The 18,581-nt window shown below is 34.4% G+C and overlaps 1 protein-coding gene across 1 annotated transcript in view; it reads left to right on the top strand.

Moving 5' to 3' along the window:
- The window catches only part of PDE8B (phosphodiesterase 8B), a 278,793-nt gene that overhangs the window by 142,425 nt on the left and 117,787 nt on the right, over nt 1-18,581 (top strand). The window contains exon 3 of the mRNA XM_051991842.1: nt 17,897-18,087. Within this exon, the coding sequence (XP_051847802.1) occupies nt 17,897-18,087 (191 nt within the window). The remainder of the gene's footprint in view (nt 1-17,896; nt 18,088-18,581) is intronic.

Here is an 18,581-nt window from a genome sequence, read left to right as displayed (position 1 = left end):
TAAAAGGAAATAAAATAGAAACAAACAAAAAAGTAATTCATCAAAACTAAACAAGACATTAATAGAGTCTGTCAATGTTCCATACATATGATCTTTTTTTTTTTTTTTAGCTAATATGATCATTAAATTACAATTTTCAGTCCAATGTATTTTTTTCTTTCTTGTTGTAGTCAACATATAAGTTGTCTTCCTGGTTCTGTTTATGTCAATTCATATAAATCCTCTCAACTTCTCTGAATTCTTCATATTTACCAATGCATATGGCACAATAATGGACAGGATAGAGTAATGGATATGGAGTCAGAAATGTTCATATTTTTGATATTCTGTGAGTCAAACACTTTGCTAGCTGTGTGACTTTGGGCAAGTCACCTAACTCTATTGGCCTCAATTTCCTCATCTGTAAAATGAGCTAGAGAAGGAAATGGCAAACTATTCAAGAAGGCCCTAAATGGGATCATGAAAAATTTAACATAACTGAAAATGGCACAATGATATTCTGTCACAATCATGTGTCACACTTGTTTATCCCCAGTTGATCTATGATTTTTATTCTTATGTGGCATATTCTTGCTTTTCTACTTAAAGCCATATATATATATATATATATATATATATATATATATATATATATATATATATATATATATATATATGTGGCATATTCTTGCTTTTCTACTTAAAGCCATATATATATATATACATATATATATAATCTAAATCTATTATCAAATGTCTCTATTACAAAGTATTTTCATGTTGCCTCCTACTCTAAAAATGCATAGAAACTTGTTTTCAAGTGGGAAGTCTGTGCTGTTATCCTTCATTGATGTTTCAAAGCCTAAAAATAAGTGTAGGGCAGATAGGGTATAATGAGGGGAAAGTAGTGTAGGTAGAGATTATGGGGCAGCCTCTTAATTAAATTTCCTCTCAGATAGATTTGAGTAAAGAATTTTGAGCATACTGCTTAAATAAATGGGTTGCAAAATTATAGTATCCAGTACAGGTGGACTTCTCTAGAGCATCACCACTGAAGCTTTTTACATCCTTCTCCTCTCCCAGGAATCTGAGATCTAACTAAGGAACTCTTCCCAATACCAATCCAACAGGAGCCCACACCTCTCTCTTACTTTTATGGGTGGGAGTCATCTCTCATAGTAAGCCTCAAGTATAAGAAGCATTCTCCCCTTCTGTTCTAATCTTTTCCTTTCCAAAGAAAAGCCTTATGTGAGTGTTGGATAGTGGTGGAGATGGAACTCCCTCAAAGGAAGGAAAATTAAAGAGAAAATTAAATGGAATTGTCTTCAATGTTTGGCCTCATTCCACACTGAATTCTAATGTAATTCTTCCTATCTCTTCATCACTCCCCCATGTAGTCAAGGTGACCTTAGAAAAGAAATCACATGGAGATATGACATCACTTATTATATCAGTACCTTTGCTTTTTCCTTGGAAGAGATTTCCTAGTTACTTCTCTGGCATGCCAAGGATCTATCTGTAATTAGGTCTACCCATCAGCAGTTTTGGGTTTTTTTTTAAAACAATACTCAGTTTATAGGAGGTGTTTTTAAGTAAAATCCATTCCAGAATCCAGTTGCCCTACAGAACCTGCTTCTAAAGTCACCAGGGGAAATTTGCTTCTCTATTTAATAGATCATAGTACATATTCCCATGTAGAAGCTGCAACAATAATAACAGTAAATGGAATGATCAATTAGAATTATGTGAAGTGCCATTTCTTTTTACTTAGGATAGTAATACTTTCTAGGTTGGATAGAAGAGTCAAGAGGGGAAAAGTTTATGAGACTATGAATTTGCATTCATATACCTCAGACTTACATCATCAGGTTTCCCTTAGTCCAGGTATAGGTTTCATTTGCTTTGAAAACAAAGCAGAGTTGATGTCCTGACCCTTAGTTTCCCATCAAGACTTAAAAGCAGGTGTATGTGTTTATATTGTAGGATCCTTCTGGACAAGATAAAGATAACCATTGACAACCAAACTATAGTACCCCTTGTTCCATATATCCTTAGATTTTCCCCACTCCTGTCTTTAAGGTTTATTCTAGATATCTGAGATCATCTGAATTCATTAAGGTGTTGAATTTCATAAAATTAAGTAAAATAACTGAATAATGGAAATACTAGCTGAGTCAGGGAGATGATTAAATTCCCAACTAAACTCTCTGCATCTAGCACCATCCTTTTTCCAGTTTGTGCTCACTGTGGAGGACAAATTTGTCTTATCTTGTTGGCACAGGAAGTTTCTGGTATAGTATAGGTAAAAAAGCACTGAATCTGGAGTCAGAGGATATGGGTTTGATTTTTAGGTCTCTCTATGTAATGCACTAGACAAGTCACAACCTCTCTGAGCTTCATTTTCAACTGCAAATCTTCATCTAAGATTCCTTCTAGCTGAAAAATCTATGAGTCTTTGATCTTGAGAATTGGGACAATTTTGATTCAGTCATGTCTGACTGACACCATTGGAGGATTTTTGTTTGTTTGTTTTTTTTTGGTAAAGGTACTTTGCCATTTCCTTCTCTTGTTCATTTTTACAGATGAGGAAAACTAAGATAAACAGGACTCAATGAGTTATCCAGGTTCACAGAGCTAGCAAGTGCCTAAAGCCAAATTTGAACTCATGAAAATGAGTCTTATTGACTTCAGACCTCAGGAACTCTTTTTCCTATGTCACCCAATTGCCCATTGGAACAGAAACAGATCTCAGGGATGATTTGAAGTAGACTTTCTAGATAGGGAAAGTAAGATCCAGAGAGATCATTTGCTGCAGGATCATTGAACTAAGTCTAATATCAAAATCTGTCATTCCTTCTTCCTATTCCAATTTAACTTTTTTAAAGAAAAAATTAAATTGTTCTGGTGTTAAACCATTATGTAGATATAAATATTTATTTATATCATATGCCTGCGCATTTTTCATCAATGTTTCTTGTATTATAAAGCCCTACCATCAAGATCTTTTTATGGTGTCTAGCACCATACTCAGACATAGATGTTTTAATATATCATTATAATCATTATAATAGTTATAATATTGTTATTCATCATTACAGTAATGATGAAAATAATGGATTTGTTATAGTTACAGATTTATCCTTAATGATTCAAATCTTTAAAATTAAAAATGAGCCTTTTAGATTGACGTGTAATTTCAGAAAAATCAGTCTTGCTTTCATCTCTTTCGTAAGAGAAGACTATATTTTGGTTGATATCAAAGATAAAAATATAACTCTTCTCTGGAAGATTTTAAATTTTTCAAAAGTTCCTCAATACAAATTTTAAAACATTACAAGCAGAGTCAGCTAGATGGCACAGTAGATAGAACACCAACTCTGTAGTCAGAAGGATCTGAGTTCAAATCCATCCTCAGGCACTTAACATGTGCTAACCATGTGACCTTAAGCAAGTCACTTAACCTAATTGCCTTGCAAAAAAAAAATGAATAAAATCATAATAAAAATAATAAAAAAGATTACAGGCACCCTAACAAAGAAGTATTCCTCCACCTATAATGAAGTAATATCAGAACATATCCAACTGGTGTCCACAAGAGAAGCTATATCTTATTCTCACCAGAAAGGGAGAAAGATTTAGGAAGTTATTATCAACTTGTCCTGCTCTAGCCCCCTCCCTGTTAACTCTAAACTAGACAAGCTTTCTTTTCTTGCCCTGCTTCTCATTCCACTGTCTCAAAGGAATAGTATCCAGCATTCTCAAAATCCTCAAAAATATGCTTTCTTGGTCATAATCTAGTTCATCATTGCCTATAGACATTCTCCAGAAAGTCATCCAAGTAGAAACTATGCTCAATATGTTTTTAGTTAAATAAATTACAGTTCATGGGATCATAGCTAAAAAGCTGGAAAGAATCTTTAGAGGTCATCTAGTCTAACTTTCTTATTTTACAGGTGAGCAAGCTGAGGCCCAGGAAGGTTTTAATGGCTTGTACAAGTTCACATGGGTAGTTAGTATCAAATTAGGATTTCAACTTCCATCCTCTGACTCCCAAGCCAATGCTTCATGGTGCCATATATGTTCCTTTTTCGTAAGCTGTATTGTTTTTTAACCCAGTGAATGGATATTCAGTGGAATAAATCAGATTTCTCTTTCATTGCCTCCCATATGAAGTAGAGCTGTTTCCCCCCAAAGTCTCTAATGTGGAGTGGTGGCAGCTAGGTAGCACAGTGGATAGAGCACTAGGCCTGGAATTAGGAAGACTCATCTCAGTATTCTCACCTGTAAGATGAGCTGGAGAAGGAAATGACAAACCATTCCAGTATCTTTGCCAAGAAAACCTCAAATGTATTCACGAAGAATCAGATCTAGCTGAAAAACAACAACCTGAATCGATAGCAGAGAATAACTTCACCTCAGAGACAGTGCAGCTTCCACTCTGGTGGAATAATTATTTTGAAGAGTGAATGATTCTGAGAAGTTGTCCAGCTTCCAGTAGCACAACATGTACATTGGATTGTTAGATAAATACCCCTGATGATATTGATAGAGTTGGATCAAAAAGAGCCAAGAAAATTTTCATTATTCTCCTCTTCCATGCTGCCCCTGTTGCCATTGCCTGGTGTCCTAAAGCTACTTTGTATCTACTTTGTTTTATCCACTTTATTTATTTACTTTTTATTTTTAAAGCTTTCTATTTTCAAAACATATGCATAGATAGTTTTCAACATTCACCCTTGCAAAAACCTTGTGCTCCAAATTTTTTTCTCACTCTCTTTCCCTCAACCCCTCCTTTAGATACCAAGTAATAAAACATTGTATCTATATTGTATTTTTTTTCTAGGAACTGATTTATGTATATGTGTGTCTCCTAGAAGGCAAAAGTTGTTTCTTGTTTTGTTTTCTGTATCCCTAAGTCTTTACACAATGTCTGGGACATAATAGTTACTGAATAAATTCTTGACTATTCCCACACTTGATTTAGTGCTATGATGTCAAGATAACTGTAGATCTTGCTTTTCTACTCTCAATATTTCTCTTTCACTCCCAAGAAATAATATGAAGGTTTTTTTTTAAAGTTAAAATGAGAAGTTCCAGGAAGGTTTGGATAAAGATTTGACTAGCAGCAAGAGAATGGACCAGATGACTTACTGTGAAGCTTTGTAGTTCAGGGATAAAAGCCTTGTGGTTACGTATACTTTTACACTTTCCCTGAACCAAATCCAAACTCCTGTTGCATTTCAGCTTTGGGTAAGAAAATGCTTTCTCCCTGCTTCAGATCCCACTCTAGACTGTCTATATTGGTGCCAAGGGTAAGATTTCAGCCTCCATCCTCTGACCCCCAAGCCAATGCCTGTCCCATTGTGCTCCTTTTTCCCCCTCTTTGCTCTTTCACTAGCACTGGGTAAGCCAAATAAAGCATCCTTATTCTGTGGGTTCCTCTTGGTGTAGACTTTTATCTCTCTCTTTAATGAGAGAATTTTTTTACTCAAAAAAAGCATACAGTATATTTTGCTTATGTTTCTTGTCAAGTCCCTGAAAATTCACTACAAAATTTCATATTTAGCAAGGATGCTGCATAGCAAACAGGGAGCAAAGACTGGACTTTTCCCCCATTCACATCCAATTCAGTCCATTTTTCAAAAAGGCAGCATGCTTAATAAGGCATTGATAAACAAATAAATGCCAAGAAATCAAGGATAATGCTCCTATTCTTTTTTTGTTAAGCATCACTTTTTTATTTTTAAAGCTTTTTATTTTCAAAATATATGCATAGTTTTTTTTAACATTCACCTTTGCAAAACCTTGTTTTTAGACTTAGCTACTCTAATCAAGACAAAGATTCAGGCCAATTATAAAGAACCCATGATGAAAAATGCTATCTACCTCCAGAGAAAGAACTGAGGAATTCTGAGTACAGATTGAAGCATGCTTCTTTCACTTTTTTCTTTGTATTATGTGTTTTATTTTGCAACATGGCTCATATGAAATGATTTTACATAAATAATTAATGTCATATTCTTGACTTTTCATGAGGTAGAACAAGAGTGGGAGTGATGGAGAAATTTTGAAATTCAAATAATTTTTAAAATTAATGTTAAAATTATTTTTATTATAGCCTTTTATTGACAGAACATATGCATGGGTAATTTTTCAACATTGACCCTTGCAAACACTTCTGATCCAACTTTTCCCTTTCTTCCTTCCATCCCCTCCCCTAGATGGCAGGCAGTCTCATACGTGTTAAACATGTTAAAGTATATCTTAAATACAATATAAACGTACATATTTATATAGTTCTCTTGTTGCACAAGAAAAATCATGTTTAGAAAAGTAAAGATAACTTTTTTAAAGATTAGAAGAAATAACCTTTTGTCTTAATTTGCATTTCTCTGATCAGTAATGATTTGGAGCACCTTTTCATAGCTGAAAAGTTTCAATTTCATCATCTGAAAAATCTGTTCATATCTTTTGACCATTTCAATTTCATCATTTGAAAAATCTGTTCATATCTTTTGACCATTTATCAACTGGAGAATGGCTTAATTTCTTATAAATTAGAATCAATTCTCTATATATTTTGGAAATGAGGCCTTTGTCAGAGCCTTTAACTAACCTTGGCAGATAGGTTCCCAAATATTTTATCCTATTGACAGTTACTTTAAATGGAATTTCTTTTTGTATCTCTTGCTGCTGGATTTTGTTAGTGATGTATAAGGATAATTTACGTGGATTTATTTTCTATCCTGCAAACTTGCTGAAGTTGAGGATTGCTTCTAATAGTTTTTTTAGTTGATTTTCTAGGGTTCTCTAAGTATACCATCATATCATTTGCAAAGAATGATAATTTGATTTCTTCATTACTTACTCTAATTTCTTTAATCTCTTTTTCATCTCTTATTGCCAAAGCTAGCATTTCTAATACAATATTGAATAGTAATGGTGATAGTGGGCAACCTTGTTTCACTCCTGATTTTATTGGTAATGGTTCCAGTTTAGCATTATTACATCTGATGCTTACTGATGGTTTTAAATAGATGCTACTGTTTTAAGGAAAAGTCCATTTATTCCTATCCTCTCAAGTGTTTTTAATAGGAAGGGGGGTTGGATTTTATCAAATGCTTTTTCTGCATCTATGGAGATGATCATATGGTTTTTGAAAATTTGGTTATTGATATAGTCAATTATGCTAATAGTTTTCCTAATATTGAACTAATCCTGCATTCCTGTATAAATCCTACTTGGTAGTGGTGTATTATCTTGGGGATAATTTTCTGTAATCTTTTTTGCTAATATTTTATTTAAGATTTTTGCATCAATAGTCATTAGGGATATTGGTCTATATATTCTTTCTCTGTTTTCAACCCACCTTGTTTAGGTATCAGTACCATGTCTGTGTCATAAAAGAAATTTGGTAGGACTCCTTCAATCCTTATTTTTTCAAATAGTTTATATAGCATTGGAGTAATTGTTCTTTAAATGTTTGGTAGAATTCACATGTAAATCCATCTGGTCCTGTGGATTTTTTCTTAGGGAGTTGATTAATAGCTTGTTCTATTTCTTTTTCTAAAATGGAACTGTTTAATTTCAAAATATAGCTTGCCCAGATCAACAAAGGAAAAAGTAAATTGGTTAAATTATTTTTAAAGCTTTTTATTTTCAAAACATATGCATATATAATTTTCAACATTTACCCTTGCAATACCTTATATTCCAAATATTTTCTCCCTCTTTTCCCCCACCCTCTCCCTAGGTGGCAGCTAATCCAATATATGATTAACATGTGCAATTCTTCTATGCATATTTCCATAATTGTCATACTACATAAGAAAAATCAGATCAAAAAGGAAAAAAAATAAGAAAACAAAAAGCAAGTAAACAACAACAAAAAAGTGAAAATACATTGTGTTCAGTCTCCACAATCCTCGGCTCTCTCTATCATAAGACCATTGGAACTGGCCTGAATCATCTCATTGTTGAAAAGAGTCACATCCATCAGAATTGATCATCATATAATCTTGTTGTTGTATACAATGTTCTCCTGGTTCTACACACTTCACTTAGCATCAATTCATACAAGTCTCTCCAGGTCTTTCTGAAATCATCCTGTTGATCATTTCTTATAGAATAATAATATTCTATAGCATTCATATATCATAACTTATTCAGCCATTCTCCAGTTGATGGACATCTACTCAGTTTCCAGTTCTTTGCCACTAGAAAAAGGCTTGCTACAACATTTTTGCATATGTGCATCCTTTTGCCTTTTTAAAGATCCCTTTGGAATACAGGCCCTGGATTAAAGGGTATGCAGAGTTTGATAGCCCCTTAATGCTCCTGTTCTTAATGTTCAAAATTCATTAAAAATTTTTATTCCACAACAGAAAAGAATATTTTTTTCATAGGCCCCTGAGCATCTTTATATTTAATGTTGTATAATATGTATTGAACAAGAAAAACATATAAATAAGATATGGTCCCTATCTTTAAGGAACTTAAAATAAGCAAAGGTGAGAAATGTATGTTATAATTATCCTATAACTAAGTTCAATGTAACATAATATATAATCATATGTTGAGACTTAATCTCAAACATGAGGAAATTAAATTGCTGTGAGATTAGAAAAGGGAGAAATAACTTTCAGATTGAGGGAAGGGATAAACAATCAACATTGGCTTCATGGAGGAGATGGCATTTGAGTATTTTTTAAAGATAAATAGAATGTCATCAAACAACAATTATTTATTAAGCACTCAGGCATTGCACTAATCATGGAGCCAGATAAAAGGAAAATACTTTCTTTACTCAAGGGAACTTGTTCATCTTTGTTCAGTTGTTTCAGTCTCTGTGATCTCATTTAAGACTTTTCTTATGGGAGTGGTTTCCCATTTCCTTCTCCAGTGCATTTTAGAAAGGGGCAAAATGAGGCAAAAATGGTTAAGTGATTTGCCCAGGATCACATGACCAGTAAGTGTCTAAGGCTAGATTTGAACTCGTGAATATGAGACTTTCTCATTCCAAGCCCAGTACTCTATTCACTGCACCATGAATTTTATGGTTTAACCAAAAAATGCATGTACATATACAGATTATGTGCCATCTCTGATGTAAACTGGCCATATATGACCCTGAGCAAAATATTTTATCTCTCAATACTCTAAGCAATTTTTTAAAACTTTAAATTGCAAAGAAGGCATCAACCAGCATTGGCAAAGGGAGTTTCCTTACAATAACACTTGAACTGGGTCTTGGAAAAAAAAATCCAAAATTCCAAGAAGCAGAAATGAAAAGGCATATGGGACAGCCAGCACAAAAATGAAAAAAAATTGTTGTATGAGCAACAGTGATAAGGCCAAATGAGCTTAGACTGTAGAGTGCTTAGAGAGGAATAGCGTATATTAACTAGAAAAGTAGAGTGGGACTAAGTTGTGAAAGGTTTTTAATACAAATAGAGGACTTTATATTTGACCTTCAATGTGATACAGGAAGCTACTGGGGTTTAACTGAAGTGATTAGACCTGTGCTTTAGAAAAAAAATCATTTTGACAACTGGATGGAGGATGGTTGGCATGTGGAAGTGCTTGAGGCAGGAAGATCATTCAGGAGGCAACTCCAAGAGTCTAGAGTAGAGGTAATGAAGTCTAGGATGGTAGCTATGTGAGTAGAAAGGAATAAATACAAAAAATGTTGTGGAGGTGGAAGTGATAAGATTAAGCATTTAATTCAGTCTGTTAGGTGAGTGAGAGTGAGATATCAAGGATAATATTGAGAGTCAAGATGAATGGGAAGATGTTGATATCCTCAACCAATATAGGGAATTTTGAAAGAGAGATAAGTTTAAGGAGAAATGTAATAAATTCTACTTTACATATATATGTCTTATCTACAAGACATAGAATCTGAAATGCCCAGTATGCAGATATGAATGTAAGCTGGACCTCAAGAAAGACTAATGCTGAAGGATATATAGATATGGGAATTATCTTCATGGATGCGATAATTGAACCCATGGGAGATGATGAGATCCCCAAGTGAAAGGCTGTAGAGGAAAAAAAAAAGGATTTTCATATTGGGAAACACCCACAGTGAATAAATGTATTAATCATTATATACACATACATACCCAAAGCCATATATTCAAGTGAATCCATGATTTCACCAATTTGTGTGTTTCCTCTAATGATTCAGATTTCAATCTATCCAAATCTGTCCACAGGACCCACCATGATGCTGAGGGATTTTCTTATTTTCTTTTGATTCAGAAAGATGCCAGTGAAACTCATTGGTTATACCTTGCTTTTAATATGTAGCCAAACTGTCTTTTTAAAAATCATACATCTCTTTGATGGCATCCTTTAATTTGATTCTTTATCATTCTTTATTTGTTACATATTACAGTCTGCTCTCATTCACCATCAATCTCTTGTCTTCAGTGGAACATTTTATTTCAGTTTTTTAAAGACAGTAGTCTTTCATGACTTAAAGCCATTTCCCTCAGATCCATGATCTCATTGGCAAAGGGAATTTCTGATGAGGAAACTCTGACAATGCAGATTAGCAATTATTCTACCACGAAAAATCTTAGACAGCTTTGGCAGAGCACTGAAAGGTTAAACAAGCATCCCAGCCACATTGCTCATATCTGTTATACCCAAAGGCTAAGTTTTTATCTGCTGTGATATATTTCTCTATCACTCTACCTTTGTCTCTCTCTCTTTCTCTCTCTCTCCATGTCTTTCCCTCTTCCTCTCTCTTTCTAGATGTATATATTTGTATATTTATATAATTATTGGACAGTTGTATTTAACATTTTTGTAAATTGGAAATAAGAAAACTATAAATATTACCTAAAGAATCATTTTGGTGAATTATTTCTAATGTAAATAATTTACCCTTTAATTCATGGATTTTGTATCTTCATAATTTTCTATTATTTCCTTAAAGTTAAGTCCAGTTATTTTATTTTATTTTATTTTTAGCTGAGTCACTTGGGATTAAATGACTTGCCTAGGGTCACACAGCTAGGACTGATTCAATGTCTGAGACTAGATTTGAACTCAGGTCCTCCTGACTTCAGGACTGGTGCTTTATCCACTGTACCACCTAGCCACCCCAGTTCAGTTATTTTAAAAGAGACTTTGTAAGGCAAATGAGAGCATTATTATTTACTACAGTTATCAGTATGAAACTAAATGTGAATCTATGCATAGGTTTGTGTGGATTAGACAAACAGTGCGTTTCAATGATATCATGGAAACATTAATCATTGAAATTATTGTTTGTAATTCAATAATTCATCTAGTCTTAGGCAGGAGAGAAGTGGTCACCTTGTCTGACTTCTTGGCTCTATGTTTTAAATTTCTCATGGTAGTACCATGGCTACAAAAAGCAGCAGACTGTTGACTTTTCTCATTGACTAAAACATTTAATCTGATTTGGCATTGTGGCTACTTTTCTAATTGTTTAAATGTTTCTTAGTAATGTTGGGCAACTGCAAGCTCTTTCTTTTCATTTCTTTAAAGGTATTCATTTGCAGTCAAATCCCTTTTCATCCCTTCCCTCCTCTGACATAGCCAAGAAGTGATAACCATTGTAAGTACAGGCAAACAGCAAGAAAGTCCATTCTTTGTGTGAGACTCTATCCTGATCACTCAATACTTGTTGCTGGCTCATGGACACTGGGCTGTGTTATTGAGGTGAAATTTAAGGTCACATAACAAGCAATCAATTTAAAGGTTATATTGAAAACTTTGTTTGTTTTTTTCTACCAGGCTGGCATTTGAGAAAATGTGACTTTAGGCAAAAATCTTTTGAGTTTGATGTGTATTAAGTCTTGAGCTCCAAATGGTCTTTAAGAAAAAAATTGTTATGACAAAACTGATTTATCATTATCAATACCAATACTTCAAAGGTAGAAAAATGGTATAGTAGGTAGAGCTCTGGACCTGTAATCAGAAAGACATGAATTCAGATATGGACTCAGAAACTTATTAGCGGTGTTACTCTGAGCAAGTCACTTCACCTCAGTCTGCCTCAATTTCTTTGTCTATAAAATAGGAGTAATAATAGTACCTAACTCTCAGAGTTGTTGTCAGGACCAAATGAGTTACTATTTGCCACTTAGCAAAGTGCCTAGTATATAGTAGATATGTAATAAATACTCACTTCCCTCCTTCCTTCTTTGTTCCTTTCTTTTTTCTTTCTTTTCTTCTTTCCTTCTTTCCTACTTGACAAATCTGGTTATCTTTTAATCTCAAATTACTTTGATTGCTTTATAATTACAGGTAAATAGGGAATAGGAACTGTATCAATCATTTTCTTAGCATAGAAAAGGAAGGAAATTGCCTTTTCCTATACAGATGAACACTTTTTCTGCAGCTCACAGTCTTACACAGCTGCCTAAAGCAATGAGAGCTTAAATGACTTGTCCAGATAGATCACACAGCCAGTATTTGTCAGAGGCAGGGCAAGTAGCCTGCTTTGTTTGGTTCATAGGCTAGATCTCAACCACATAGTCTCTCACTACCAGTCATTATGTAATTCCCAATGGTGCATTTCTGCTTCTATATCCTCAGGGCTATTTCCCTGGGGCACAATAGCCTTCCTGACAGTGTTCTTCATGGGTCGAATGAAAGAGAAGATTCTGCATTGGGTTAAGAACTAAGAGACCCCAGAATCTAGTCCTTCTCTCTAAGTTGCTGGCCTTGGACATAAGTTCATGGGATCTTAAATTTAGTATCACAAGAGTCTAAAAGACCATAATTCAGCCCCATCATTTCACAGATGAGGAAACTGAAGTACAGTGAGATTTGTATAACTTCCCCAGACTTATACCATTTATTGCAATCTCAAGTGGGGTTTGAAATGGATCTAGGGTTCAATCCATTCCACCAAGCTGGAACTTCCCCTCTCCATACGTATAAGACTAAAAAATGAAATTAAAAATGTATAAAATACCTAGGCCTAATAGAATGAATATATGATTCATTTCTAAGTATAGAAGTTGGTATTGAATTTATATAGCTCACCACCTGGGGCAGACAAAATTATGCCAAGCAAGAATAAGGATGTTGCAGCCAAGAATTTTTAGTAAATCTTAATGAATGAAACAACAGCTTGATAGAATAGTACAATGTTAAAGCATAAGGAGGAAGCCTGATGTAGTGGGCAAAGAGCCAGCCTTGAAGTTCAAGACCTTCCAGTGATACAGATTAGCTGTGTGATTCTGGGCAAGTCACTGTCAAGTACCATAAACAGGAAATTGCAGAGCAAGAGTCAATGTGCATCAGGAGATGAAGTTTTCTTACCTGAGAGTTCCTTATTTTAATGAAATTACAGATCAGTCCCTCCTCACCTCCAAAAAATGTATCTTATAAACAATCAATAGAGAAAATGCACATTAGAGATTGGAGGAAGAATGAGATGATGAGAGAAGCCTGACTTTTGTCAGGAAAATTTCCAGGGGGAGATAGAATTTTGGAACTATCTGAACCATAAGAGAGGATGATTGGTTTAGTTTCAGGCCAAGTATAGAAGGATATTTCCAATCCTTTATAGGTAAGAGTGAAATATAGCATCTCTTTTTCTTTTTTCTTTTTTTCTTTTCTTTTCCTCAATTACATGTGAACATTTTTTACATTCATTTTTAAAAATTTTGAGTTCCAAGTTCTCTTTCTTCTGTTTTTCCTCCCATCTCTTGGGAAAGCAAGCAAGTTGATATATATTATACCTGTGAAGTCATGAAACACCTATTTCCCTATTAGCCTTGTTGCAAAAGAAAATAGACCACCCCAAAATAAAAAATAAATAAATTTTAAAAAGTATCCTTCAATATGCATTCAGATTCCATTAGTTCTTTGAATGGAGGTGAATGCCTTTTTCCCTTTGGAATTGTTTTGGTTCATTGTACTACTCAGAATAGTTAAGTAATTCATGGATTCCTCATATCCTACCAGTTTTTAGACTTCTTTGAAACTCTCCATCCTGCCTTTCTTCTCCAGGAAACTTATCATTGGGAAATATTATCCCCAAGATTGCATCTGTCTGTTTTTCGCATCTCATCCATAACCTCTACTTCTCTAACTAGAGGGCAGGGTCAAGAATACCAAGACCTCTATTTAAGAACAGGGCTTGAACAGATTTTTTCCCCATTTTCGACCAGCTGTGCTGCTGCCTTGAAACAGCATGTTATATATCCAACATATAAAGGACTGCTTGCCATCTAGGGGAGGGGGTGGAGGGAGAGAGGGGAAAAAAATCGAACAGAAATGAGTGCAAGGGATAATGTTGTAAAAAAAAAAATTACCCTGGCATGGATTCTGTCAATATAAAGTAATTATTAAATAAAAATTAAAAAAAAAAAGAAACAGCATGTTATGTCTGGGAGTCGGGTATCTATTTTCCCACTCTTCATTCTTACTTTTCAGATTTCTTTTGTGGATTTTCTTCCCTTATTATTAGGTTATAAGTTTCTTGCGAGCAGGGTCTATCTTTATTTTTATTTGTGTTTTTATCTACCTTGCTTGGCACAATACCTGGCACACAATAATAAACATTTATTGGTGCTTGAGAAATGTTTATTGACTGACTGACTGAAATTCTCAGAGAAGTAGGAAGAGAAAGGAGGTCTTTGTACTTTTGAAATGTCTATATATTGTTATAGACTATATTTGCTTTCCCTTCAATGCCATTGACAATCTTAGTGGGCAACAACTTTATTACCACAGGAAGAAAATATGTAAGAGTGACAGGAGTGTATTTGTTATTCTTCCTATCTCTTATTCTCTGGAGTGAGCAGGTGATGACTTTCTAGCACTACTTACCTTAATAAGGGCCATTTCTGCATATCTATCAATAGACACTTATTCAGAGATGTACAGTTCTGTCTATTGCCTCCTCTGCTCCCAGGAGATCAGGATATGTTGTGGAAGCTGAACTTTCTCAGGTTGCAGAATTTTAAAAATATATTTGTAAGAATTTCCTTGGTCTCCCTTAAGCTTCTGAGTAGATCAGGGTTAAGGGAACAGCTTAATCCTTGAGAAATTAAAATCTGGCTAGCTTTTCCCAAGAATGTGTTTATATTATTTACCATTGATCCCTATAGTAAGAATTCAAAACTATGCTGAAAACTTTACATTTTATCTTTACTATTGATTGAATTTCTTAACTTTTTTAAAAACTGTATTTCTATAAAAGTTCCTTAGAATTTGCTCTAGACAGAAGTCTTTGGCTACTAAGGGAAGCTTACAGCCAGAACTTCTCTCTCCCTTGGATTGCTTGTAAAATTAATAAAAGTGTTCCTGTCAGTCTTCAGTTAAAACACAGAGTGAAGTTTGCTTTTGTCAACAATTTGAACCTCTAAAGTAGATCTTTCTGCAGCCAGACTTACTTTTCTTATTCATTGCCATTTAGCATTAAGACCACCCAAAACCTGATCTTAAACCCTTCTGTTCTCTTTTCTCTACTGCAGAGAAATAGGGTTGTGTATGTCCAAAACCTTTTTTCTTTCCTCCTTTGGAAGTAGCTTTACTTGTGATCTTTTCTCCAGTCGTTATCACTCTCTTGTCTTTAACCTTGTCTCAGCCACCTCTTTAATAACCATACAGAAGTTTCAGTTTCTATCCTGATTTAAATTTATCAACTAATTAATTGATAAATATTTACTAAGTACTTACAGTGTTTTAGACACTTTGCAGGAGGTTGAAAAAAAGAGAGAGAGAGAGAGATAAAAACTCAAGGAGCTCATAATCTAAATTTATGCCTGTTTCCACCTAGGCTTTGGCCTCTTTAGGTAAAGTTTAGATAAAAAAAAAATTATAATATCTGTTACCAATCAGGCACAGGGAAAAGTTGGGAGTGGAGATTTCTTTCACTTCCAAAGCCAAAAGTAGTTTCATCCCAAGTCTTCAGTTTAGAGATAATTAAAGGGGGCTGATAACCATCCTCCATCTTCTCAACCACAGCTTAATACGCCTTTTACTTTCTCCTCCCTTCAGTTTCTTTTTTTCCCAGTTCTTTCTGGCTCAGATCATTATGTCTCAGGCAGGGCAATGAATGCTTTTTGTCCCCATCTACTGCTCTTTCTGAAGTCCTCACTTCTTCCTTTCAGTCTGTCACTTATAGATCATTTTTGGCCCTTTAGAACACCCAGACACCACTCAAGTCAATTTCTAGCCCAAAGACCATGATACTGTAATTTTAGATATTTCTCAGGGCTGTCCCTCTGAACTACAAATCTGAGAATGTTGGTCAGTTCTCAAGCCCCATAGTACTTATATAATGAAAACTTTATATGTATCTAAAGTTTTGTTGATTTTCATTCTATCTATAAATTATTCTCATTCTCTAGGACCTTTACATTCAATATTTTAAGGTTTTGTAATGGTCAGAGTATCTTAAAAGAAGATAATAGCCTTTTTTCAGCTTTTTTTCTCGCATGTAAGTAGTATATTTTCTTGTCCATTTGTCAGCTGAATCAGGATCAGTTTGATTAGCACAGTTATTGCTTTGAGTGAATTATCTGAACCTTTGAGATCATGTTTACGATCACTGGGAAGCTTTGGTTTAGGGAAACAGAGAAAGATTCAGAATGCCCCTAATGTGTATCTGATGCCCTGTAATAAACTATAATGCTAACAGCTTAAGGTTTAAGATTTATTAATGCCTTACAATAACCTGAGATCCTTAAAGCTAGAGGACTTTAAAGAACTACTGTTAAATCTGTGATCTCCTACCTACTTGTCCAAATATAGACTTTTTAACTTTCCTTAATAACAATTAACAAACATTTAAGTACCACCTCTGTATCATGAACTGTGTCAAACTCTGGGAATGTAAATTCCAAAGTAGAGACAGTCTTTGACATCAAAGAGCTTACATTAATACCTACAGGATTCCTTCCTGTCTTTTGTCTGTCTGAGTTATCACAGGGGTTGTGAAGGTCTCCCTGACCTTCAGACCTTCAGATCAATCCTGATTGATGTCTGCTTTTGTCTTTTGGTGAATGGTACCAGTGCAAAGTTCCTCCATGATCCCATTTCCCATTTTTGTTGATGGGTATTGTTTTGTCTTCCTACTTCCCATTCCTTACTTCATCTTTAGTATTCCTACAAATGACCAGATTCCCAACTTAGAAGATTTCCCAGATCCACCCATTTTTCTCAGATTTAAGACTGCCTATATCCCACCCATCTGTCAACCAGAGTACAACTTTTCAGTATCAACTTGTTACATAATAGTCTTTGCAAGTTTCAAAGCAACTCCTACAGGCATTCTGTTCTTATACCTACTTAAAACATACATTCTGATATCGAAATACAAATAGTTCAGAACTGGTGAGGGGGGAGTTGTTTTTTTCTCAGAAATGGATTTACTGTATAAATGGCCTACTATTAGCTTTTTTTTTTTTAACCCTGATTTCCAAACCTGTTTCTCTTCTGTCCACCACTCACTTCCAACTCCCAGTATATAGAACCAAGACCTGCTTTGTGTATGATGAGGTTTTAATGTGTGAAATGAATTGTTAGGGCTTCGGAATATCAAATTTTATAAAAACAGAAAAAGGAATAATAAAAATGTCAAAGCTTGCTTCTAGATCTACTTACTTAATTATCTAGCTGTGGCTAGCCTTTTTTAACATATAAAATGAACTTGAGAATTGAACATGTGAGAAATCCCACCCAATACAATCCATTGTTTACGTAATTATCCATACGAAGAATGAGAGAATTGGAAGTATGGCATTTAATATATGAAAATGATAGCAGATGCACACAGATAAATTTTCTTGTCAATTTAGCATTTTGATTTCTCCTCAAACAATAATTAGGAAAAATGTTTTAAAATATGTGAGTATAAGGCTTCTCTAAGCATAATTGTTTTGGATATTCTAGGAATGACACTATCCTTATCTTTCAGGTTTTGCTGATTTTTGCAAAAGAAGACAGTCAAAGTGATGGATTCTGGTGGGCCTGTGATAGAGCTGGCTACAGATGTAATATCGCTCGAACTCCAGAATCTGCCCTTGAGTGCTTTTTAGATAAGCACCACGAAATCATTGTAATCGACCACAGGCAAGACCAACACTTTGATGCAGAAGCTGTCTGCAGGTAATTTGTCAGCTTCATGTACCAAATGAATGTCAGCACTTAACAGCTTAATATGATTATTCTTAGACTTTAATTAGATTCATCCAAAAATATTCCTAAGTGGTTTGTTGGTAGTATGACAGATTACCATTAGGATAGCTATAGTGACTTTTACAAATTTGCCATATCATAGTCCATTGGATCTGGGATAATAATATTCAAGATTCTAGATGTCTTCTAAGTCACTAACCCATAGACTGCAAATCAATCAATCTACAAATATATATATTGAGTACCTACTATGTACTAAGTAGCATATTAGGGCTGATAAGACAAGAAAAACAATCTTCCTTCAAAAAGATTATATTCTATAAGAGGAAAAACAACATATACATATGTAGTTATATATAAAATATAAAATGCAGACACAGGAAGAAAAAATAGATTATTAGATTAGTTCTTAGGAAGATGAATAGACTTCACATAAGCACTTGGTTTGGAGTCCAGAAGATCTG

This window comes from Antechinus flavipes, chromosome 1 (genome assembly GCF_016432865.1).
Source record: "Antechinus flavipes isolate AdamAnt ecotype Samford, QLD, Australia chromosome 1, AdamAnt_v2, whole genome shotgun sequence".
In the NCBI taxonomy this organism is placed as follows: domain Eukaryota; kingdom Metazoa; phylum Chordata; class Mammalia; order Dasyuromorphia; family Dasyuridae; genus Antechinus; species Antechinus flavipes.
Note: the sequence above shows the minus strand (reverse complement) of the source record. Positions and strands in the feature narration are given on the sequence as shown.